General features: G+C 37.4%; 4 protein-coding genes across 4 annotated transcripts; 3 read left to right on the top strand and 1 right to left on the bottom strand.

Annotated features, from left to right (window-relative positions):
• Positions 1-1,059: 1,059 nt before the first annotated feature.
• On the top strand, positions 1,060-2,870 carry LOC133722069 (hydrophobic protein RCI2A). The gene is made up of 3 exons (XM_062148884.1): positions 1,060-1,236; positions 1,344-1,452; positions 2,521-2,870. Exons 1-2 carry the CDS (start codon positions 1,156-1,158, stop codon positions 1,425-1,427), a joined length of 165 nt encoding a protein of 54 aa, XP_062004868.1. The 5' UTR covers positions 1,060-1,155; the 3' UTR covers positions 1,428-1,452; positions 2,521-2,870.
• A 2,508-nt stretch (positions 2,871-5,378) lies between these two features.
• LOC133722731 (protein DA1-like) lies at positions 5,379-6,254 on the top strand. Its single transcript, XM_062149603.1, has one exon. The coding sequence runs from the start codon at positions 5,379-5,381 to the stop codon at positions 6,252-6,254; it is 876 nt and encodes a 291-aa protein (XP_062005587.1).
• A 1,080-nt stretch (positions 6,255-7,334) lies between these two features.
• On the bottom strand, positions 7,335-12,308 carry LOC133722730 (anaphase-promoting complex subunit 11). Its single transcript, XM_062149602.1, has 3 exons — positions 12,274-12,308; positions 12,084-12,202; positions 7,335-7,767 (listed from the first exon to the last, which is right to left on the bottom strand). The coding sequence occupies exons 1-3, from the start codon at positions 12,306-12,308 to the stop codon at positions 7,652-7,654; spliced, it is 270 nt and encodes an 89-aa protein (XP_062005586.1). The 3' UTR covers positions 7,335-7,651.
• A 2,172-nt stretch (positions 12,309-14,480) lies between these two features.
• Positions 14,481-15,439, top strand: LOC133722729 (agamous-like MADS-box protein AGL80). The gene has a single exon (XM_062149601.1). The coding sequence runs from the start codon at positions 14,552-14,554 to the stop codon at positions 15,437-15,439; it is 888 nt and encodes a 295-aa protein (XP_062005585.1). The 5' UTR covers positions 14,481-14,551.
• Positions 15,440-26,088: the final 10,649 nt, after the last annotated feature.

Genomic DNA, 26,088 nt, shown 5'->3' with positions numbered 1-26,088 from the left:
TCGACTCACGAAAGACTAGTTGTAGCATTTGAGTTGTTTATCTGATAAAAAAAAATTAAGTGTGAAAATTAAAAATATTTAAACAAATTAAACAAAATCCTAATTTACAACGATATGTAAACCGTGACGAAGAGAAAGCAAAATCATTAGAGGAATCAATTCATGAACTCTCAAGTAGCAAAAAGGATGGAACAAACGAGTCTTGAAGCATAAGAGGATATTCTAAACAATCCACATGGCAAATTAATTATTTTTATTGATGTTATAAAAGGAGACCTCTTATTTTAAATAATTTTCCTACGTTTCTAGGTCTATAAAATTTTTCTCGTATACTTTTGTTTGAAGGAAAGAAAATTGTCTTGGAGTCATAATTTGATAATTTTTATGTCGACGAGTTGGTTAATTTTCAAAACACTGTTACCAAGAGAATATTGGAGGGTTGTGGCTTGCATAGATTATAAGATACGTACAGAGATTCGCACCACCAGCTAATTTTGAATGTGACTTCTAATTTCTAGCTCCATTATTACACATATATGGTATGAGATATTGAGAGGTGTTGGCATTTAAAAATGTTTCAAACCACTTATTAGACCTTAACAACACATGATGTATGTCTAGGTCGGTTATTCATTTGCACTTGGTTTTGAATTGAAATACATGGCCCCATCAAGTTTCATTCGTCGCTATTGCACCGATCAATGAGGGGTCCTTATAGAAGGAGTTGATGGCTGACTGACACGTGCCCAATGCATGCAAGATGGCTGACTGACAGTCTGACACGTGCCCATGCATGTTCACCCATTTATGCAAACCTGGCTGTAGATTTATTTTTCCTAATAAGGAATGTATGGCTGTAGATATTTATAGGGATATTATAGGCTGTGACATATTCTGGGGAACCTCCAACAGTGAGATTTACTCGAAGAAAACCCTTTACAGCTAGGGCTTAGCAAGCGCGTACACGATACTCTACTGTATGCACCCAATGCCCAGCCTCCACGTATTTTCCTCATCGATCAGCAGACTGCTGCTCTCTCTATATAACCCTCCACTCCCTAGTCTCTACCTCACAGTTTCCTTCAGCAACCTTTAACACAGCAGTTACCAAATTCTTCTTCTTCAAGTTCTTCTTTTTACTCTGTTGTTTCAAGTATGAGTACAGCAACCTGCGTCGACATCATCATCGCCATCCTCTTGCCTCCTCTTGGGGTCTTCCTGAGGTTTGGCTGCGGGGTCAGTAGCCACTTATACCTTTGATTTCTCTCTGTGTTTCTGTGCATAGATCACTGACGTGTATGAAGCTCTGGAGGGTTAATTTTTATTGCATATGACTTTTGCAGGCGGAGTTCTGGATCTGTCTAATACTGACCCTTTTTGGTTACCTTCCTGGGATCATCTATGCTATCTGGTCCATCACCAAATGATGTAGCCAATCGTACTTCATTTTCTGTAAGTTCCCTTTTTTGTTAATTAGGACCATTTTGATTATAGTACTTGTTTTTATTTTTATATGGGATAGGGGTGGCAATGGGGCGGGTTGGGGATGGGGATCACAATACCATTCCCACCGGGGTTATTCTCTACCACCATCCCCGCCCCAATTCACAATAAAAATATATTGGGGATTTTCTGTCCCTATCCCCATCCCCACTGGGGACTAAGCCTCCAAACCCGCCCTAAATCCCCAATAAGAATTTAATAAATAAAATATTTTTTTCTCATATTGTCTTTTTAAAAATCAAAATCTAGAATAAATAAATTTAAAACATGATTAAATCCATAAATCATAATTCAGTGAATGCAAAAGTCAAAACAGCATTAAAGTAAAAGTGTAGCCATTAAAGTAAAATAGTAAATGTATATATTTGTGATTTATATTATAAAAAATAAATTAAAATATATATAAGTTAAATATATGTATATATTATTGAGGTGAGTTTGGAGATGGGGATCACAATACCATCCCTGTCCTATCCCCAATCTTAGATAGCAGGGATTGGGGATTCCCATCCCCATTCCCCATTTGTCCCCGAATTCTCCCCTCATTACTCATTAGGGGCGTGTATCCAATGGAGCTCCGCCCCGTTGGAGATTTTTGTCATCCCTAATATGGGATAATCTTTGCCATTCAAAAAGTAAAATATACCTTTAAAAAGTAATATATCCCTTCAACTTGAAGTCATTTTAAAGGAGAAATGATAGTATGGTGGAAGATATTTCTTGCTTTTAAATATATTCAACTTTTTTTTCCCAAACTAATTGTGGTTTACTTATCATGGGTATCATCGTTGACCCTATAATTCGACTTTGTAAACAATTCATATTAGTACTGCACAAGAGTTTAAGTATCTCCGAAGTAATCGAAATTTCTATTGTAGTTAGAAATGTCACATATGTCTATTGTCTTTATTAATGAAATCTGCGTCCTTTTTGACTCTTAAGACAACAGTACTATTCTTACTATTTTTATGGCTAGTGAACTACTCTTACATTTGTTCTTTCTTTTTATGTGGACAGGTGGTAGTCGTACAGATGCAAATGGCACATAAGGCCTGTAGTTTTCACTTTTCACCGTTGGATTGGATAGCACTTGTACCGTTGGATTGGATAGCACTTGTTTGGTGTAGCCAATAATGTAGTGCGTCATTTTCTACTTTGTATCGAGTTCGTTATGTTTCCCCACCATGTCCTATCTGTTGTGGGCTTGGTTGGTATTGTGGATTAATGTGTCTTAAAACATTAATTATTTATTTAATTCTCAATGTGGATTTGATTTAAATTTTGTGGATTCTCATCCATCCAACCCAGTAGGGTTTGGAGGGTATCACTAGCTTTATGAATAATATTGAGTGCTCCATTAATCATTATTCATATCTTTGTTCGTAGTGTTATCATTTAGCAAAGGAACAAGTTCTATCCCTTCTCCAACCCAAATAAACCATGCGACAAATTCTTGAAGTGTCACATTCTTCTTTTGTATGGGAATCACATTCGTTTTAACTTTCTAGAAATTTAATTTACAAAAACAGTGTAAGAATATTTTGTTGATTCGAGCCCAAACAGAAGAAAACAATAACGGAAAGTTCCTAACTCATTCTTGCATCACAGCAATGCTGAAGCTCAAACTAGAAGGTTTATGGGTTTTACACTAAAGGGTTGAAAAAGAGCCATTTCATATGTCACTTCCTTAACTTTTCTTCATACCAACTGTCCTTGGTGTCGGTATTAAACAAAAAGAACCAAGGGCAGATGGCGTCTATCAAGGTAGTTGCTTGTCAACTAAGTTTCACCATTATTTATAGTGATAATCCATTCTCTTATCGTTTCCAAATTGACAAACCTTATATGGTTTTGGATAATCTAATTCCACATTGACGACAGAAACAAGGATTATCCAGAGGTTTCCTCAAATGCCTCGCTAATATTGTTAAAGTAATCTGGGGATCACGCGAATTTTCAAGCCATACACATGGACAACTTTGGGTGACGTGGAGCCCGTGTGGCCGCGAGACATGCACACGTGGGATAACCCGCTCTGATACCATGATAAAGTAATCTGGGGATCACATCCAAAACCAATTGGCAATAGATAGAGTGGCCCAAACTCTTATAAACCCATAGGCAAGGTCCCATTTTTCCCATGTGAGATGTATATATTCTCAACAAATATTGTAATAAAGTATATGTTAATATCATCAAGAATAATATTGTAATAAAGTATATGTTAATATCATCAAGAATAAGATCACGAGCCGCATAAAGTATAGCACGCCACACTATGGATTCATAGTCAGGTTTAGATTAAATTACTAGGAATTTACACTTGACAAGAAATGCATATGGAAAAGTGATTTTTGATATATATGGAGAGCTGCCTCAATCTAAATCATCCCGATATGAAATCAAACAGTTAAGATGATTAGAACTAATCTGTTACAAAGTAAAAAGACGGACTAGAATAATGAATAATCACACTAGCTACTAAAGCAATGTCAAATAAAAATTTACATTAATTAGTTGCACCAAATCACCACTACTTCCCAAAATATGTGAATACGAAATATTTAGGGTAACGAATTAGATTGCTATTTTCATCATGAAACACAAACTTGTTTTGTTTGCCCGCATACTATTAAGTGTAAATGATCTTTTATCAACAAATTAAATTGTCGTACTGGAATTGTCATAATTTCTTTAAAAAAAAAAAAAAAAAAAAAAAAAACTTTGTTGCAACTGAGTCGAAGGTGGAGAAAGACAGGGTTATTGGGTTCAATTCATTTGAATATAGCTTGTCAATCTGATCAACCTAATTTAGTCAGCAAATTAAGCTCAGATGATGAAGGTATGAAACCGAGCAGCGAGGTACGTTATATAATAGAAAACTATTGATCAATCTTATATTAAAACAGAAGCTGTTTGGAATAATTTTGAATCTAGAATCCATGAATGGATAGATTCCTGCAAATATGAACAGTAATTGGCTGGCTTTTCTTGATGATAAACCTACTGTTCCAGTCACAAGTAGTCTATCTAGGGTTTGACAGTTAGTTGGGGAAAGATATCAGGTTGCTATCATTACAAAACCATGTGCAACATGGTATTAATTATGAGACGTCGGCATTCAGTTACAGACAACACAAATCATATGGGTACATCTATGAGCAAATGTCGACACTGACAACAAATATATGCCTTTGTAATAAGCAAGGAGTACTGAAAAAATGTGGGAAAATATTCAAATATTATATTTCCTAGTTTCATTAGGCTAGCTTCCTAGCTATTCCAAGTTGATTACGTTCTCAATCCTAGTTAATTTGGGTTATGTACTGATCAGTTTCCTAATTAGGTCCATGGTATGTAAAACCATACATTCATGCTCACAACAATATACACACATGCTTGATATCAACAGTAAAAAGGATCAAGGCTTACCTTCAGCAACAATAGGGATGGTCTCCATCTCTGAGCGCAGCACTGCAACTTCAAGAACAACTGGTTACGGTGTACAGAACTAATGCTATATGTCGTGGTAATAACAGGGACAAATTGATTGATATAGGATAGCTTAACCTTAGAGTCCTTCCATTAAGGTAACTCATAAGTATAAGTCTCTTATTTAGATTCTTAATGTATCACAGACTTGTAGCATTTCTTGTAGACTAAGCAATTCACATTAATGAATAGATACACAGTTTTCCTTAAGTTACTAGAGTTGATGTACAATTTGTATCCATGTTAAAGTAGGTTTAACATTAAGCTCAATTATCATATACATTAAGATAATTTGTGACAAGTCCACATTTGATTCTATGGTATTCTATATAAAATCATACAAGTGAATTGTGATTATTTTGTCTCATAACCTATTTATCATTATGGCTAAATGTGATGTTTGCGACAAAGAGTATGATAAATTGATTGATGATGAATTTTGGGATCAAAGAGTGTGTGAGAAACATGAATCCGATGGGACTCCGAGATGTTATACTTGTTTCAAATTTCTTAAAGAAACAAAATATTTGGACCTTACTGATGGTCGAAAACTTTGCTCAGATTGTTCTTCCATTGCTATCATTGACCCAAAGGAATGCAAGCCCCTCATTCAATACGTGCACGAATTCTACAGAAGTTTAAACCTCAAAACGGATGAAGACATTCGTGTTTTATTGTTGGACAAGAATGCTATGCTCAAATTCAAATCTCCTGTTGATAACATGAGGGGTACAGTATGGTATAGTTTTGGCGGTTTGCGTGCTTTAGTGAGGATTAAAAAATGTTCAAAAATTGAAGGAAGTATTGAAGTGGAGAGAAAACTGGAGATGTTAAGACGTCCTCATAAGTTAACTGCGCGGCGAAGAAGTTCAGGCAATATAGAAGCATTGATAGTTTTGTTTGGGATGGCGAATGTAGACATGGGTGCAACAGTGGCACATGAGATGATGCATGCGTGGTTGTACACTGCTGGTGTTACGGGATTAGAAGAAAGGGTTGAAGAAGGTTTTTGTGAGTTAATGTCATACATGTGGATGGAGTGGTTTTGTTCCAGTCGTGTTGACTCCTTGTACAAGACCAATGAGCAAGTTCAGTATTCAAGAAAATTGAAAGACCTTCTATCGAGTTCTATGGAATACAGTGAAGACGAAATTTATGGCCAAGGGTTTAGAGATGCTAGAACGGCTGTTAGCAAATTTGGCCTTAGAACTGTACTAGACCATATCGTGAAAAAGAGATGTCTCCCTTATGAAGGTTAATACCTGGTTTTTTGAACTAGCTTTCTTTTAGTCTGAATCTGACTACATCGTCGATTGTATGTATTATTGATAGTCAAATACGGTTTATGACTTTCATATGTTTCTTGCCTTTAATTCTCTTATTACTTTGCTTTGTTTCTACAATTTTGTAACGGATATTTCAAATATGGTATGATCAACCAGTCCTTGATGTGGGAACGAAACACAAAGAATAAAGGCACAGAAGCACAGATGGTGTCTAATCAAGGTGGTTGCGTACAGACTAAGTTACAATGAAGCACCGACTTATATACTTTTCATATCTAGTTCCACATTGACATAAACAAGTATTATGCGAGGAAAAGATAAGATCACGAGCAACACGTACAGATTATGATACCAATTTGAAGATGATCGTCACTCGAAACATCAAGACCAAATAACCAAAAAATTGATAGGTTTCTATATTAATAGAAGATTTATTCTATAAAACTTGGATGGAATACAACAAATTAACGGTGCCCTCTTTAAGTTATATACACAAAATAATTGGTCAGATACAAAACTGATGGTTGAATGGTTGGCTACTTGGCTTTCTACATGATATACGACCTACTGTTCTAGTCACAAGAAAGGACAACCAAATGCTGATGCTTGAAGATTAGCAATGAACTGCACATTGCATAAGATAGTAAACAATCACAGGGCGTTGCTATCAATTGATGCCGATAAATGAAAGAGTAGCAAGGTCAACACCTCACTTCTCAAACAGCATAGTTTATAGGCCGATATGCAACTCAACTGAGGAATTTGTGTACCACTTGATATGTCAAGAACGGATGAAGCAATCATAAGAATTCAGTGAAAAATGAAACATCATGCAAAGGCATCACCCCGATAACGTGTTCGGGGTTTTGGCATTATCCTACCTTTCCTTTATACTCGGTTTTACAAGTTTCAATTCCAACTGTCCTTGATATTGGAACAAAGGAAAAAACTAATAGTAACAGAGCTGGTACCATGGGAGCTTCAAGAAAGAGCTACTTCTATAAAGATAGAAGTAGTGTGTGATCTAAGTTAGCAAATTAAAGAATAGCGGTCTTAATCCACAAGAAAGCCCTTAATCAAATGCAAAGTTTATAATAACCTTCTAGGTATATGGGTTCTGATACCACATAAACCCAAGAAGAAGAAAAAAGGATCACTTATAGTCATTTATAGTTCAATAGAGAGGTATACTACACGAGACTTGGAGGGAATACATCAAATGACTGACAACTGAAACCTTGAGGAGTTGCCTCAGCATAGATAACCAGATATACACGACCTAACATTTGCAACTGCACTGGCAATCCGTGCACATCAAGACAGAGAGAAAAGGGGGAAGGAATTCCATAAAGGGGATCCCAATTTTTCTCTCATCCTTTGAACTGCCACTCCCTCCGGCACATGGGGCAATGCGCTTGAGAAGTCTGTGAATTTACCCATTTTAGGATGCAATGAAGATGAAATGCATGGTTGCATGCACCCCAAACTGCAAGATAAATAATAGTTAATGACAGATCAACATAAAGTTTCACCAATAATGAACAAACAAGAAAAGATTTAGTAGAACACACATATCAGACTACAAGGCAAAATGGGCAATGTCAGAATCTATTAGCCATGACTGATGACCCTTGCATCCCGAAAAAGAAAATAGAAAAATCAAAAGATAGTAACTGCATATTAAAAACGAACTCAAAATGAGAAAAAAGACTTGGTTTTTAACTTTGTTATTTTGTTTTTTGGAAAAGGTGTACTTTTATTAAAATTAATTGATCACAAGTACCAACAAAAAGATCTGCTAATTCAAAGAAGCAAAAAAAAAAAAAAAATAAGAACCATACCAAGCCAAAGGAGAAACGATTTCATCTCCTCCAATTTTTCTAAAATCAAAAGATTACTATGAAGTCTTCTCCCCTACCCCTAACATATATAACCTTATCTCTTCTCTCCACGCTCTCACAAATGGTCTTTAAAAGATAAAACTTACAGTCATCATGTGAATCATCATCCTTGCATCATTAGACTATGAGAAGTGATTAGGTAGAAAAGCTTTGCCAATTAAATGGCTGACCTAGTATCTTATGTGTTATTGTGTCTTGCACTATCAGATGTCTAATTTCTCATGCAATGACTTTCAGTTTTGAAGTAGAGAATGCTTTGAAGCCTTCAGTTACAAAAGCACACTACCTACATGCAGACACTAGCTTTAAAAATTATATAAAAACGCAGAATAATCAACCTTAGGTTGAAGTAATGGTCAAATGTTAACCAGAAATACAAACATCAATAAATGACAATTACCAGATTGGATGTCTAGGTAGAGCATGCTTTGGAAGCCTTCAGCAACAAAAGGACCATGCTAGCTTATATAACCATAATGAAATCTTAAGTTGAAGTAATGTTGACCAGAAAAACAGACATCAACAACCGAAGATAATCAGATTGAGTGTCTAGACTACCATATAGACTTTTAAGCTATCTAACGGTCCTCTAATATAATATGTGTCATCACAGATACTGCAGGGGTTTCATATTAACTACTAACCTATCTATTCTCCTTTCTCATATTAAAATGGAATAGTATAGAATCTCACAGTGAAACGTTAAATTTCTATACAATTCTAGAATCCATTAATGAGTCTTCAGGTTCAGTACCCAATAATATTAAAGAAAACAAGGTAAAATCTTGCACACTAAACAAATTGGTTGGCCTTCTTGGTCATGATTTCATAAGGCGTTGGCAACCCTGAACCCTACAATCTTTAGGAGGCAGCAAACTCTAGCAAATAGCTATGTGGGCTCTGTGAGAGCTCAAACCCCAGATGACCAGATCCACATGGCAGCAAACCATGAGCCAAGCAGTTCCTACTAACCCCTCATTGATAGGTAACTTCATATTTAGATAGTTTATAGGAGAAAATCAGAGAAGATCCAAATGATGATGCTTGTAAATTAATAATACACTGCATAAACCATATACTATTCAGCAATTGCAGACAAACACCATTGCAATCAACTTATGCCATTACATGAATGAGTAACAAGGCCCATAGAAATCATACTAATCAAGTTTGAAACAGGTAAGACAAAATCTAGTCACTTCTTGCAGCCCAGTTTATAGGCCACTTATCCCATGAATCAACATAAATGACAAAAGATTACACAAACGCTTCAAACCCATAAAGTCTCTTAGTGGGGAATCATCCAAACCAACCGCCAAATGACATCCTACAAATCCCACATGTTTCATCCTGTGCATCCAAGTCCATGAAGCAACAGCATGCCACCTAGAGTGGGTTGCCTATTAAGCCATATCGAAACCTATACAAGGTGAGATGGGTAAAAAAATACAAATCTCTTCCATGAACCTTTTTTGGTGACATATTCAATTGCGGGATTGGTTGACACTGAAATTTGATCTGCTGCCCATGAAAGTCTGCCATATCCTTATTGGTGATCTATTCTATTGTGGGTATAAAAATACATATTCCTTGACAGATGGGAGTATAAGTTTAGGTACCTGCCTACTAAAGTCTAGCCATCTACAAAGCTCAAGTAGACAGCATGCACTTTCTCTCTTAAACAGAGTGAAACTGATAACTCTGTAACTGGTCAAGCTCCATACTCAACGGAATCGAGTTCCTTTCGGAGGGGAGAAGTGATGCAGTAGCCACATCTTGGTTAGAAAAGATGTACGCTCTTTGGAAGCCAAAGATTAAACTCATTGGTCCAGCTCCAAAACTTATGCGTTTTGGGTCCAAAGCATCTCTCTGTGGTAGTCTAAGAATCCAAGTCATTAAAAGACAGCAAAACAACCCACAACTAAATCAAGAATCATTCTAAGAGTCAAAGTTGAGTTTTATTAAGAGTATTTATTTGAGTCTGGTGCTATAAAGAGTCTATTCAAGTTTTAGGGTAAGTACAATGTCCTACTGCACATGAGGCAATGTGCCTCAGGAGTCTGTAAATTTACCAAACCCGATGCAATGAAGACCTAATGCATGCAAATATTAAGTTGTAACAATAATGAACAAGATAAACTAAAAATTATGGGAACCAGATCAGAAAGAAAAATGTCAAAATCTAGTAGCAATTCTGACCACTACATAGTACTAAAAGTTATGCAAGCACAAAGTGGGAAAATCTAAAAGTAGGTACTGTGTATTACAACTGAACTGAAAATGAGGTATTTTCAAATTTTTGAATACTCAGACGAATTAAGACCTTTCAGAAGTAGAGCTTGTCAATTTGACCCAAGTCAGGTGATGAACACTACCTCCCAGAATGTTTACTACCTCTCAATTATAATTACAAAAATAAGATAAACAAAAGGAAGGTAGTGCATATTACTACTGAACTGAACATGAAGAAAGGGATTGCTTTTCAGATTGTTCAAATACTCAAACCATTTGAGATCATTCAGTAAGAAAGCCGTCAGTTTGACCTAAGGAAGTCAGGTGATGAAGGCTTACAACCAGGCCAGGGTTAACATAGCATAGGATCTTATGTTGTTATCATTTCATGCAGTTTCTGATGTCTAATTTCACATGCAAGGATTTTGAGTTTTGAGATAGAGCATGCTTTTGAAGCCTTCAGCACCAGAAGACTCGCTCATAAAGCATTACTAGCTTAGGAAACCAATATAATTGAAAGCATCAACCTTGGACTAAAGTTGATGAGAAACACAAATGTTGCAATAAACAAACATAATCAGACATCTAGAGCGTAAAACATACAGCAGTCAAGCAAATAGGAATATATGGTGCCACTACTAAAGTATATTGGTATTTTAGGAGTCTAAGGAAGATGTAACTGAAGCTTATAAATAAGGCTATCTCTCGTAAGCCAAATCAGATTGGAATGAACAAAAATTGAGTGTTATTGAAGGCTGGATGCCTTGGTATCTCCTCTCCACCATTTTCACCTATTACCCATGTTCTCTGAAACTAGCGCAGCTATAGGCCTTATCTTTCTTCTAAAACTACTCTTTTTTTACATTATTTAACTTTCTAAGCATAACCACCCTCTCACTCTCCCTTCCTTTATCCTCCATCAGACTAGAGTTTAGAGTCTACCATATAAACGCATTAAGCTTGCTTTTGGCGTTTGTCCTGTACTATCCAAACTAGAAGTTGCTATTGAATCTTAAATCTAGAATCCCTTAATGCCTCACTGTTTAGGTTCAACACAGAATAAAAGTTAGACCACAAAAAAAAAAAAGAAAAAAAAAAGGGAAACTGCTTAAGTAATAAGCAATTTAGTTGGCCTTTTTATTTTTTTTATTTTTTATTATTATCATAAATCTACTCTTCCAGTCCCCAAAATATAGGATATCACAGTTTGTTGGGAAACATATCATGGTAGTTGTGATTTTATAACACATCGGCATAAAAATTGTCAGGTATCTGAATCATATTTTAGGTATTTAGTAGGAAAAAAGAAAGAAAATCCATACCTTGATGCTTGAAAATTAATAAATCAATTGTATACATTATACCATAACACTATCGGAAATTTTAACACAGATCACTGAGCACCACAGATCTCATATTAACTATGCTTGAAAAAAGGGGCATGGCCATATGTGGCTACAGACAACATTTGAGTCACTTCTGAAATAGCAAAGTTCGAACCTATACAAACTCATCCGATGAATTAACAGAAATGACAAAAATTATAATGTTTATGACTTATTTAGTGGGCCAACATTTGAGTCACTTCTGAAATAGCAAAGTTCGAACCTATACAAACTCATCCGATGAATTAACAGAAATGATAAAAATTATAATGTTTATGACTTACTTAGTGGGCAATCATCCCCAGGGAGCTTACAATCAGGACAACAACCATCAAATGCCATCCTACAAATGCCACATGTTTCGTCCTGTGCATCCCATGTCCATGCAGCAACAGCATGCCACCTACAGGTAAAAAGAAAACATATGAATTAAACTCAAAGCAAACGAATATTTCACATCTCACAAAAGGGCACATCAATGTTAGGTATACACTACAGCAATTGATCATATCCAAAATTTATAAATGAAGATAAGAGATGGGAAAGGGATAAAGAGGCCGTACTCTGTTTAAAATCCCAGCAGAAAGTCACAAAGAGGAGAGCGGGTCAAGAAAAACTCTTTCTAAAGAATGCTTGCAGCATCGACATTTCACAAATCACAACAAAAATATTTCAAGTTTAGGCTAGATAACTAGCAAACATGTCAAACTAGAGCATACGAGGATTTCCATGTTATTATCAAACTACTCAAACAAAATAAATGTTAGACAAGTATATGCTAGACACTCATGAATATCCTAGAAGTCTACTATTCTCATTGCAAGTTCCAGTCTTGATTGCCATCATACTAGAGCATACAGGACATTCATATTATTACCAGAATACTCAAACCCAACAAAACACAGACAGAAATATCCTAAACACTCATGACTAACATGTTAGGCTAACAATTTTCATTTCAAACTCAGGTCTTGATTGCCTTCAAGAACATACAGGGTGTTCTGGGTTTTCTTACCAAGGGAAATTTCGAGTCTTCAACTTAGACAACAACTCAGGAAGTACAACTATCAAGCCTATCAACTATCGTAATTCTTGATAAACCCATTTCATACTAATCCAATACCATCAAGCAGAAAGTCATGCTACTATGACTAAATGCAAAACAAGATTGTTAAGAAATGAAAGAAAGAAAAAAATAGTAGCACTGAAATAGATGAACAGAACAAAACAGTGAGAAGGATACGCAAGATCTTGACTTTCATCCTCTTCTCCTGAAACTGCAAAACCCTGAAGCCAAAAACCCTGCAAGAATGATGATTGAACGTTAATGGGTATCAGTCAATGACACTAAGCTCTGTTTGGCTCTGTGGATTTTTGACATTGGCATTCTTCCATTGCTGAATTCAAAGTCAATTGGGCGGCAATGTATGTAAAATTTGCATCAAAATGAGGAATTTCAAATGTAGCTCATCGCCAAAAGCAAGCTACTTACCTAAAGACTCTGAAAGATTGGGTCTTTCCCCCAGTATTGTGATTCCCTTCACCTCTGAAAACCCTAATTGTAAACTTGAGATTATACCACCTCACTCTGGCAACTCCAATTGTAAATTTGGAACAGAGGATGTTGCTGCTTTAGTTGTGAAGGTTCAACGGGTTACCGGGTTTGGGTGGGATTGAACCATGAGTCCAAGCCCGATTTGATATTATGATGGTACAAGCCTACAAGCCAATTTTGCCATTTTTTCTTTCTTTCTATTTTTTAGAAGTCATTGGCCAAAAACGTGATGCAAATCATGCAATGCAATGAGAAATTGAAATTCCTCGTGTAGTCGTGTATGGGGTACCAGTCTCAAAAAATGGTGACGTCAGCAATTAAAATAGTGACGTGGTATAATGTCTAATATCTGATTCAATTCAGCGGTGTGTATTTCGAAATCATAGTCAAACAAAAACTAACCGAAACGGTAACGGATAAACTATAATGTAGAAGATTTTTATCCGTTTATCTCCCCGATGCAATAAGTATTATTAAGGTTTAGGAAGTCAAATCTTTGAAATTGTTATGACATCTCTCAACAAAATATATAGATATGGACCATGTAACGGAAAACTAACGAAATCATATTAGTTAAGAAATATTTGAATTCTTAAAGATTACCTTATAAGTGATATGCAAAAGATAGGAACATAACTCCCCTCTAATGATTGAATGAGATACAAAAAATCTATGTTTTATTGTATGAACCAACTGAAAATCAACAGATAACTTTCCATATAAATCCAATATCAATACACCTTGATATGCATGTATGTCTACAACTTGTCAACCTTCTCTTTTGCTAAGAATATCAGCCCCAGATTTTGCATTAACTCGCTTTCATTACCATTCATATGAAATCCTAATTTCTCACACACATTTGTTGTACAAATATGGATTCATTACTACTTTTAGACCCCTCCTTTATTTCATGCTCAAACACATTGGAACAGGTTGGCGTGTATATGCTTAATTCTCAAACAGAATCAAAATGGATTTGGTCTCTCATTCATGCATCACAATTGGCACACATTAAATTTCGCATCCAATTGACAAACATCAGATAATCTGTAGCATTTCAAGCAACATTAATTAGGTAGCCCCATGTCTGCTTTAAATAGAGCAAAGTCTCTTCAGGGCAAGAGCAAACCAGAAAGGCCATTCCTTCATTCCCTTCTTCCCAGTTTGCAACATTTTCATCTTTTCTTTCTAGCCATGACTAGAAAGAAGGTGAAACTTACCTACATCACTAATGATAGTGCTCGAAAAGCAACATATAAGAAAAGGAAGAAGGGTCTCATGAAAAAGGTGAGTGAACTCACCACCCTTTGTGACATTGATGCTTGTGCTATTATCTACAGCCCCTATGACTCCCAGCCTGAAATTTGGCCTTCCCCCTTGGGAGTCCAACGTGTGCTTGCGCAGTTCAAGACCATGCCTGAAATGGAGCAAAGCAAGAAGATGGTGAATCAGGAGACTTTCCTGAGGCAAAGAATCAACAAGGCTCAGGAACAGCTTAAAAAGCAAAAGAAAGACAATCGGGAAAAGGAGATGGCTCGTGTGCTGTTCCAAAGCCTAACCGGAAAGTCCCTCCAGGGCTTGACACTGTCAGACCTGACTGATCTCGGCTGGGTCATTGACCAACACCTGAAGGAGTTACATCTCAGGATGAAGAACATTAAGGAGGAGGCTGTGAAGAGCCAGAACCAAGTGCAAGGAGCACAAGGGGTGTCAGCTGCTGCAACGGAACATAGAATGGCAGCGATGAAGAGTAATGGAGAGGGCAGCAGCAGCAACATGGCGATGAAGAATGGTGAAGAGGGCAGCAACATGCAGCATGCATCCCTTAACAGGCAAGTTTTTGATCACATGCATAACATGGAGGCAATGCAGCTCCAAATGATTCAGATGGCAGCTCATAAGCAGCAGAACCCTTGGTTCATGGACATGATGAATGCGCCACCACCAACACCACTGCCACATCCAGATCATCATCAGCATATGGGGTTTACCGGGGAGGACATGATGCTTCCTTTCGCGGATCATAACCACAACATTATGTGGCCAAATCCTCCTCCTGCTGGCGGCTTTAATTTTCCTTGAAAATTTTAGTTATGGTGTGTTTAATTTCTGCAATATCTTTCTAAATGTTCTTCTTCTACTTTTCGTGCATGTCTTTTCTCTGAACCACAGGTTGTGTATTTTTTCTTTCTTCAACTTTACGAACTTCATTGTTATTGTTTTCTTTATGTACTTCATGATAATGTTTGAATAATATGTGCTTGTTTCTTTTTCATTGAACAAATGTTTGCTTACTCTCTCGATATTAGTACATGCATTTTAGGAGAACTGCTGTGAATATGTGAAAAATCAGCAATCAAGAAACAAAGTTATGTCTGGATAGACAGAAAAAGTCCACTAATCACATTTGATGCTTATCCACAGTTAAATCAACACTTCATACATATCCTTGGTTGTGTACTTTGCATTAGTATGCATATCTGGTCTTGAACATTGTTAAGGGTACTCAACTGAAAGAGTTAGTACTCCTAACTAAAGGGTGCCTTAAAATTTGACATATTTTATTGCAAAGGGATGATTAATTTTTGTTGTTATAGCATATGAAGGCAATAGTATGGTTAAAATACCAGGGCATTTTATGGAATTCATACGATTCACGCACGTAGCTAGCTATGAAGATTTGAATATGTTACTAATATTAGATCGATACGATCGATATTTGCTAGACACAGTACCCTAGTGACGAGATAGATAATTTGATTGATTATCCTAATCAAGTGGAAACTACCTATCACCTATTTACTCAGGAAAATAGGTTCAGTTCGTTTTCAAAAATGATTGTAAAAAAATAATTTTTTAAAATAGAATCGAGAATGAGATTATATTTTTAAAATTTGAAAATGTGTTCAATAGTTTAATGTGAAAAGATATTCTCAATATTTCCTAAATTGGGAGAAGAAAAAAGCAAAAATGTCAAATTGCTGTTTTCAGTTTCTCGGAGTAAAATTTGAAAATATTTTCAATTTTATTTTTCACATTTTGAGAAATAGGTCACCGAACGCATTTGCATCCTATTTTTATTTATTTTAAAATATAATCATGAAAATATTACCGAACGCCACTGTAAATGTTCAGTCTCTCATCAATGCATCTTGTAACGATATCCCATATATCATCTGTTATTGCTAATAAGGTATATCAGATTCGCTCACCTAAGGGACAATTTTAAGGGACTATAACGGGCAAATGCATCTCAACCACATGTATTAAATATAAAAGCAGAAACTATAACAACTTAAAACTGTGCATTTATTTTTAGTCATCAGATTCACTTGTCCCTCACAATCCCTTAAAAACTGTCCCTTAGGTGAGCAGGCCTATAAGGTATATATCCTTCATACAAAGTATCAAACCATCTCATTTACATTCCACAATAGTGAAATATATAGATTTATTATTCAATTGTGTAAAAATTAGTTGTATGCTACATATATAGTACCCTAATAATGAGCCATTGGGCTGGGTTTGGATCGGTCTGGTCCGAAAAATTTAAAAACAGAGTCCGAAACCGACACTGTCGGCTCTGTCTGGATCGGTGTTTGCAGAATGTTGAGACCGATGAGAAACCAACATGAAAATAGTCTGTCTGGTCTGTCGGTTTTTCGGACTAAGAAATCTATTTTTCCAGATTTCAGTTTTTACGTAACTCTTCCTAGCTCTCTTTTTTGGTTTTGGTGGTCGTGATGATGTCATCGTATATGGAGCTGTTGCAGAAGATGATTGGTTTGTCGCAGTTGCAGGGACGACAGCAATATTCTCGGCAACTTCGGTGTCGGAATCGGAATCGGAATTGGGGTTCGCATGATTCAAAGAAGAATTTGAATTGGGTTCGGACTGGGATTGGGATTGAGATTGGGATAGGGATTCGGTTTGTGGTGTTTTCCAGTGGAGGAATCCATGGGTGATTGATCGAGAAACTGTGAAAGTGAAACTGTGATCGAGAAAATGTGAAGAAGAAGAGAAGAAGTGAACTGAAGAAGAGTTAGAAGACGGCTTCGAAGGCTTCGTATAGGGTTTTTTAGGTCGATGAAATTGGGTGATTGTCTGCACCCAAGTCCAGGGTATTCTCTATAGGCTTGTCTGAGAGCCAATTAACATGCGACACGTATACAGATACAATTATCGATCCGGATCGATTTTAATCGGTTATGCAAATAGTGAAACCGAGACCGAATCGTAGGATGTCTTAATCGGTTCGGTTTAGCTAGAACCGAGGATTTCCATTTTCAAACCCGACTCGAATGGTCGTTTCCTATCCAGATCGAGCCGGTTTCTCAGTCTCTTGGGTTAAACCGCCCAACCCTAATGAGCCACACATCATTCAATGTATTATAAATCCATTGCCGAGATTTCCCACTCAAATTTCTCATGGTTGATGTGCACAAAGGTTTCTCTTTCTAACACATTTGTGAGATGTGGAATTGACATTGATCGTTGAACACCACTTGTGTAAGATCTTTTTTCTTGATCTTGTTTGTTCGAATTTTTGTGGGCTCTACATAATGAGTGAGTAGTTTTTAGTTTTTTTTTTTTAGGAGAAAAATGAAAATTACAACTTGAAACCCTTATTACAACCAAGATTAAGATTGTCAAAATTAAACGCTGAAAGAGCATATAAAGGCAACTTTTCTCACCAAGTAACTGGACTATTCAGATTATGGCCTTGATTAGCAATTGCATCGGCAACAAAGTTGGCCTCTCGAGGAATGTGGCTGAATCGGATGTCGTCAAAATTGGCCGCAAGATTGAGGATATCTCTTACCAAGGTTTAGAGGCGCCAAGGTAAGTGATCTTTTTTGCTGACTGCATCTATTAACAGTTTAGAATCTCCTTCCACAATAAGCTTGTTGCACTCCCGCATGAAAGCATGGTATATCCCATCTCTAAGAGTGTTTCCTTTAGCAATAGGAACAGAGGCAAAACCTAACTTCCTTGATCCAGCGAAGACTAGTGCACCTTTTTGATTTCTAATGACAAACCCCGCAGTAGCAGAATTATTTCTGATAATTGAGCTGTCAAAGTTGAGCTTTAAGTAACCTTTAGGGGGGCTTCCATATGATGGTAGAGGAGTAGCTGACCGGCTTTGAAGTGGATGACTGGTCAAGATTTCTATAATCAGCTCCAGTGATAGCAGACGAAAAGACAACAGCAGGAGGAGGAGTTGTCTTTTGCTTGAAAATTAGATTATTTCTAGCTTCCCAGATTTTCCAACAAATTAAGATCATATTTTCAGCAGTCTGTTTACAGAATCCAGATTTAAACCAAGATAGAAACCAATCATCAAAAGAGGCAATATTTTGAACATTAAATCCAGCAGCCTACCAAACTTTTGCAGCAAAGGGGCAAGAAAGAAAGAGGTGGTCTAGATCCTCAACCCCATTACTGTAGAAAGGATAGGTAGAATCAAAACAAGGATTAAAACGAGCAATTCTAGCTCTTGTTTTCATTCTTTTCCTGGTCAAAAGCCAAGCAAAGATTTTGGCTTTAGGCGGAATGCACAATTTTGAAATATCATTTAAAATTTTACCTGTAGCTGCAGGAGAGGTAGTATCACATTGCATCCAGGTAGCAGGCTTTATTGTAAACATACCGTTAGGGGAGAGTGAATAGTTCTATTTAAGTGGGCATTTGATTTCGTACTCAATCCGACTACAATTAAATTTACATCCAAAGACAAAAATTAACGAGCGTTTAACATGCTCATTATTATCCGCATTTGAATAAAGACACATTTTCCGAAACTAAAAAGTGTGCATCTTGGTCTATGCAACTGTCATGTGGCAACTTGCTATCCATTAACCAAAAAGAAAAAAAGAAAAAAAAAACGCCATTATTGAAAAAGAGTATTTGGGCTTGGGAAACCCAATGAAAAAGAATGTATACACTGCTGACCTAGGCCCATCTTAAATCACCCCTATAAAACGTTCCTTACTATCGCAAATCCTATGGCCGAATGCTGGAAGCTCCTCTTCGCTTATTCTCAAAAAAAAAAAAAAAAAAAAAGCTCCGTTCACTTTAAGCCTGTGAGATCCAAATCATCGGAAAGTATGGGGAAGAAACCCAACGTCTTGCATCCTCACCTTCCTAGTTAGAAGTTTCTGAATTCCGATTGGGTAGCAGCAGAACCCAAAACCAGAGCTTTGCTCTCTCCTACGACTCCTTCGAAATTTTCGAATTCCGATTTGGTTGCTACCCTACATAACCAAAAACCGTCATCGGAAAAGTTCGACTGGGCGTCTCTGCCGAGTTTGGTCATTAAGGTAATTTTCTAATTTAAAGGTCATTTATGTAATTATGTTACTCTTTAACTGATTCTGTTTCACGTGCTGGGTTTTGGGCATTAAGGTCATTTTGTCATTGAAAGGTCAGTTATGTAATTTCATTTTTCAAGTCTGTTACGCGCGCTCTGAAACCCAGAGTTTGTTATGACTTGTGTTACACTCAAGAACGCTCACAATCACGCACCTCTCTCTCTGTCTCCCTCTCCCTCACTCAAGAACACAATTCTAAGCAAAAAAAAATTTCTAGTACCAAAAAAAAATTTTCTCTTCCAAAACCAAAAAAAAGTTTTTGAATTTCAAAATGTCATATGCGAAGAAGTTGAAGGAAACGGGCACATGTCAGGTTTCAAGACTCTATCTTTCGTGTAATTCTTGTGGCTTTTGGATTCTGGGACCTCAAAATTGAAGTTTGCTTTAACAATTTAGGATAGTTTTTGAATTCTGGGTTATTGAAGTTTACTTGTGGTTTCTGGGTTCTTGCGTTTTTTTTTTATTATGGGTTCTGAAATGTAAGGCTTACTATTGCTTTCTTGTAGTTGTGGTTCTGAAATGTAAGGCTTACTATTGCTTTCTTGTAGTTGTGGTTTTTGGATCATGGGTTCTGAAATGTAAGGTTTTTGATTCTAGGTTGTCAAAATTGAAGTTTAGTGGTTTTTGATTTCTGGGTTCTGAAAACTTTGGTTTACTTTTGCAGGGCGTTCCTGATGAAGCATTAGGTTATTAAGTCATTTATTGCTTCTGTTAATAAAACCTTATTTGTTAGGGTTAGTTTTTTAGGGTTTGATTTGTTCAACAACCACTTATCACGTTCTCAGGATGTTTTGAACGTGGGCTACTTTGTTTTCGTTTTAGTTGTAAAATCTTGTTTATAAGCCAACAGTTTCTCTCTTAATTGAATAAGCTTCAGACTCTCAATTTGTGTGTATTACTTGTGCAAAGGGTAACTGAGTTTCAACAAGTGGTATCAGAGCCCCTCCACATGGGCCTGATCGAGAGAGTTTGAGAATCTGCAGAATTCTTAACAAGATAAACAGTGAGTGAAACACGAGAGAGAGTGTTGAGAGATAAGGAGGAGAGAACGAAGTATGGCAACAAAAGGGAACTTCGTTCAACCTGCAATTCCCAGGTTCGATGGTCACTATGACCATTGGGCCATGCTGATGGAGAACTTTCTCCGTTCTAAAGAGTACTGGAGTTTGATTGAGAGTGGGATACCATCAGCTGCAGATGGGGCAGAGCCAACAGAGGCACAAAGGAAGGCAACAGATGATTAGAGATTGAAAGATTTAAAGGTAAAAAACTACCTATTCCAAGCTATTGATCGAACGATCATGGAAACAATCCTTAACAAGGAATCCGCAAAAAGCATATGGGATTCAATGAAGTAGAAATACCAGGGATCTACAAGGTGAAACATGCTCAGTTGCAGGCTCTTAGGAGAGAGTTTGAAGTTCTTGGAATGAAGGATGGAGAGAATGTTGATGAGTACTTTGCAAGGACTTTCACCATTACAAATAAAATGAAAGCACATGGTGAGAGAATGGAGCAGATTGTGATAATAGAGAAGATCCTGAGATCAACGACACCAAGATTTGACTACGTGGTGTGTTCGATCGAAGAATCAAACGACCTTGCAACAATGACTATTGATGAGCTACATAGCAGTTTACTAGTGCATGAGCAGAGAATGAGAGGTCACAAGGAAGAGGAACATGCTCTGAAGGTCTCAAGTGGAGAAAGGTTTGGAGCAAGGGAGGATGACAGAGTTGGAGGTAGAGGAAGAGCTCGCGGAGGCTATAGAAGTAGAGGAAGAGGCCGTGGCAGGAAATCACTCAACAAGGCCGTCATTGAGTGCTATAAGTGTCATAAATTAGGGTATTTTCAGTATGAATGCCCTAATTGGGAGAAGGGTGCCAACTATGCGGAACTTGATGAAGAGGAAGAAATGCTTCTAATGTCCTATGTTGAGCTCCACAACTCAAGGAGAAAGGAGGTATGGTTTTTAGACTCTAGATGTAGTACCACATGTGTGGTGATAAGGTGTGGTTTTTGGACTTGGATGAGGAGTTCAGGCAGTCTGTTAAGCTTGGAAATAACTCGAGAATGGTTGTCATAGGGAAAGGGAGCATTAGATTACAAGTTGGTGGAATTACTCAAGTGATCAGTGAGGTGTTTTTACATTTCGGAATTGAAGAACAATATGTTAAGTATAGGGCAGCTGTAGGAGAAAAGTTTGGCTATCCTCATACAACATGACTTGTGTAAATTGTTCCATCCCACATGAGGACTGATCATGAAAAGCGCAATGTCAGCCAACAGAATGTTTGTGCTGCTTGCATCTATTGCATCAAAGGAGTCAACTTGTTTCAAAACAGCCTCTGAAGATGAAGCACACTTATGGCACTGTCGCTTTGGTCATCTTAGCTTTAAGGGCTTGAGAACCCTTCATTACAAGAAGATGGTAAGAGGATTGCCTTTACTCAAAGCTCCATCAAGGATGTGTGGAGATTGCTTAGTGGGAAAGCAACAAAAAGACTTTTTCCCTAAGCAGAGCTTCTGGAGAGCAACTCGGAGATTGCAGCTAGTTCACTCTGACATTTGTGGACTTGTGAAGGCCGAGTCAAATAGTAGGAAAAGGTACTTGATCACTTTCATCGATGACTTTAATAGGAAAGCCTTGTTGTAAAACTAACATAGAAAGTGTTTCAGAAAATGGAGAGAGCTTTGCTTCTAAGAACTTGAGAGAGAGAGAGTTTAGATGCAGATAATAAGTGTAGTATTTTCTGTTTTTTCTCCTCATAACATGGATGAGAAATGGACTACATATAGTGGAAGATAGGGAACATGTAGCCTAAAGTCCTCCATAAAACAAGGACCCCTAAAGTTCTCCATAAAACAAGGATTCCTAAAGTCATCCATAAAACATGGAAAGGGTAAGCCTATAACAACATAATGATTTACCCTATATCTATTTACATGATATAGCCATAATGATTTACAACAAGCCTGGGTTTATTTTCTATTTGAAAAATCTGAAGCTCTAGTTACTTTCAAAAAGTTCAAAAACTTGGTTGAAACAGAAACTGGAGAATATATATGTTGTCTTCGCACAGATAGAGGGGGCAGCTCAAATGATTTTAACGAGTTTCTGTGGTTCCAATGGCATAAGTAGGCAGCTCACTACAGCTTTTACCCCTCAGCAAAATGGAGTTGCTGAGAGGAAAAATAGAACAGTAATGAATAAATAGAACATTAATGAATCTCGTGCAAAGCATGCTGTCAGAAAAGAAGATACCCAAGGAATTTTGGCTTGAAGCTGTCAATTGGGCAGTTCACATTCTTAACCGAAGTCCAACACTTTCAGTGAAAGATAAGACTCCTGAAGAAGCATGGAGTGGGATCAAACCAACAGTGGAGCATTTTCGAGTATTTGGATGCATTGGACATGTGCACATTCTGGATAGGAGAAGGACAAAATTAGATGACAAGAGTGTCAAGTGTGTGCTCTTGGGATTGAGTGAAGAATCAAAGGCCTACTGGCTTTACAATCTAGTCACAGAGAAAATAATTGTAAGCAGGGATGTAGCTTTTGAGGAGGATGAAAAATGGGATTGGGGCAAAGATGCAAAAGAAATGAAAAATGATGTTCTCGAATGGGGTGATGAAACTGAAACTGAAGAAGTTGGTGTTCACGATAATGGTGAAGAAGCAAATGGGGAAATTGAACAAACTAAAGAGGGTGGAGAGATGAGCTCATCTTCAACAGACTCACTTGAAATTAATGTCCCAAGTCCACATGAAGGGAGGAACAGAAGACAACCATTATGGATGGATGATTATGTGACTGGTGAAGGCTTGTCAGAAGGAGAAGAAATGCATAACTTGGTTTTGTATACAGCAGCTGGTGATCCAACATCATTTGAAGAAGCAAATAAGAGCTTTAAGTGGAGAGAAGCAATGGACAATTACGAGATGAGTGCAATAGAGAAGAATGGAACATGGGAGTTAACTGCACTACCTACGGGAGCAAGGAAAATTGGAGTGAAATGGATCTTTAAAACCAAGCTTAATGAAAGAGGAGAAGCTAACAAGTACAAGGCTAGGCTTGTAGCAAAGAGATATGCTCAGCAATATGGCATCGATTACACAGAGTGCTCCTGTTGCTAGATGGGACACTATTAGGATGATTTTAGCTCTGGCTGCACAAAGAAGTTGGTATGTTTATCAGCTCGATGTTAAGAGCGCATTTCTGCATGGAGAATTGATTGAAGATGTTTTCATAGAGCAGCCTCAAGGCTATAAGAAGGTGGGAGAAGAGCACAAGGTGTACAAGTTGAGGAAGGCACTGTATAGGTTAAAACAAGCTCCTCGAGCTTGGTATAGCAGGATTGAGGCATACTTTGTTAAGGAGGATTTTGAAAGATGTGAGTGTGAGCATACTCTATTTGTTAAGTCAGAAGAAGGTGGTAAAGTGTTGATATTAAGTCTGTATGTAGATGACCTAATATTCACAGGAAACGATCAAGACATGTTTCAGAAGTTCAAAGCCTCAATGAAGTTGGAGTTTGACATGACAGATTTTGGCATAATGAAGTATTTCCTTAGTGTGGAGGTTGTACAGAACAAGGAGGGAATCTACATCAGTCAGAAGAAATATGCTTAGGAAGTGTTGGAGAGATTTGGAATAGAGAGGAGCAATTCAATAGAGAATCTAATTGTTCCAGGATGTAAGTTAGCAAAGGATGAGGCAGGAGCTAGAGTTGCTGCCACATAGTATAAACAGATGATTGGGAGCTTGATGTACCTAACTGCTACAAGACTTGATCTAATGTATGTGGTGAGTTTGGTGAGTAGGTACATGAAGAAACCCACCGAGTTGCATATACAGGCTGTTAAAAGAATCTTGAGGTACTTGAAGGGAACTATTGAGCTAGGAGTATGCTACAAGAAAGGAGGAGAAATTGGGAAGCTGGTGGCTTTCTCGGACAGTGATTATGCAGGGGACATAGATGATCGAAGGAGCACATCAGACTATGTGTTTCTAATGAGCACAGGAGCTGTGTCATGGTCCTCAAAGAAACAACCTGTTGTTACACTGTCGACCACCGAGGTTGAGTTCATTGCAGCAACTTCTTGTGCATGCCAGGGAGTATGGATGAAAAGAGTTCTTGAAAAGCTTGGCTGGAGTCAAAGTAAGTGTACTGTTATTTATTGTGATAATAGCTCTGCCATTAAATTGTCAAAAAATCCTGTTATGCATGGGAGGAGCAAGCATAACATCGTATCGATGTTAGGTTTCACTTTCTTCGTGAGCTTTTGAGAAATGGAGTAGTGGAACTGGTGCATTGTAGGTCACAAGACCAGGTCCCAGACATCATGACGAAACCCCTGAAGCTGGATGCTTATGTGAAGCTAAGAGAGCTGCTTGGAATGTGCAAGGTGCCTTGTGAGTAAACTGATTGCAAACAACAATTCAGTTTAAGGGAGGAATTGATGAAGCATTAGGTTGTTTCTGTGTTTATTTATTGTGTTTATTCTGTTAGGGTTAAACACATTTATTATTAAGTTATTTATTGCTTCTGTTAATAAAACCCTATTGGTTAGGGTTAGTTGTTTAGGGTTTGATTTGTTCAACAACCACTTTCCACGTTCTCAGGAAGTTTTGAACGTGGGCTGCTTTGTTTTCGTTTCAGTTGTAACGGCTTGTTTATAAGCCAACAGTTTCTCTCTTAATTGAATAAGCTTCAGACTCCCAATTTGTGTGTATTACTTGTGCAAAGGGTAACTGAGTTTCAACAGTTCCTGGACAACTGAGGAGGATAAGAAGCTAAAATACGCAGTGAAGAAAGTTGCTGCTCGTAAGGGAGGACACATCAAAAATTGGAATGATGTGGCTTTGATAGTTGGAAAAGGGAAAGACCAGTGCAAAGAAAGATGGCAAAATGTGTTTTGTCCAGATATAAAGAAACAAGCTTGGAGCAAAGAGGAGGATCAAACTCATCAAAGGCTCCTCAATGCCTTTGCTTCTCTTGGTTCAAACAAGTTGAATACTGTGCTTGATGTCTTCAATTCTTCTTCTCTGGATGGAAAGATCAGAACACTCCATCAATGCCAAGCTCGACTACAACAACTTTTGAATGGAAACCATTCCCAGAAGCTTGAAGAAAAATCGGCGAGAACAGGGGAATATTGCAGGATTAAATCAGTAGAAAGCTGAAGGAGTGGCTTATGAAGGAGTTGCTGATGCTTTGACCCTATTACAAAATAACTATAATGGAGAAAAAGAATTGGAGATAGGTGATGGCTTAAGCCGCTTAACCAATCTTTTCAAAACTTATGCAGAGGTCTCTCTCTCTCTCTCTCTGCTGTATAAATTTATTTGTTAATTCT

This window comes from Rosa rugosa, chromosome 7, assembly GCF_958449725.1.
Source record: "Rosa rugosa chromosome 7, drRosRugo1.1, whole genome shotgun sequence".
Lineage (NCBI taxonomy): Eukaryota > Viridiplantae > Streptophyta > Magnoliopsida > Rosales > Rosaceae > Rosa > Rosa rugosa.
The sequence above is the reverse complement of the archived record's forward strand: the minus strand, read 5'-3'. Positions and strand labels throughout refer to the sequence as shown.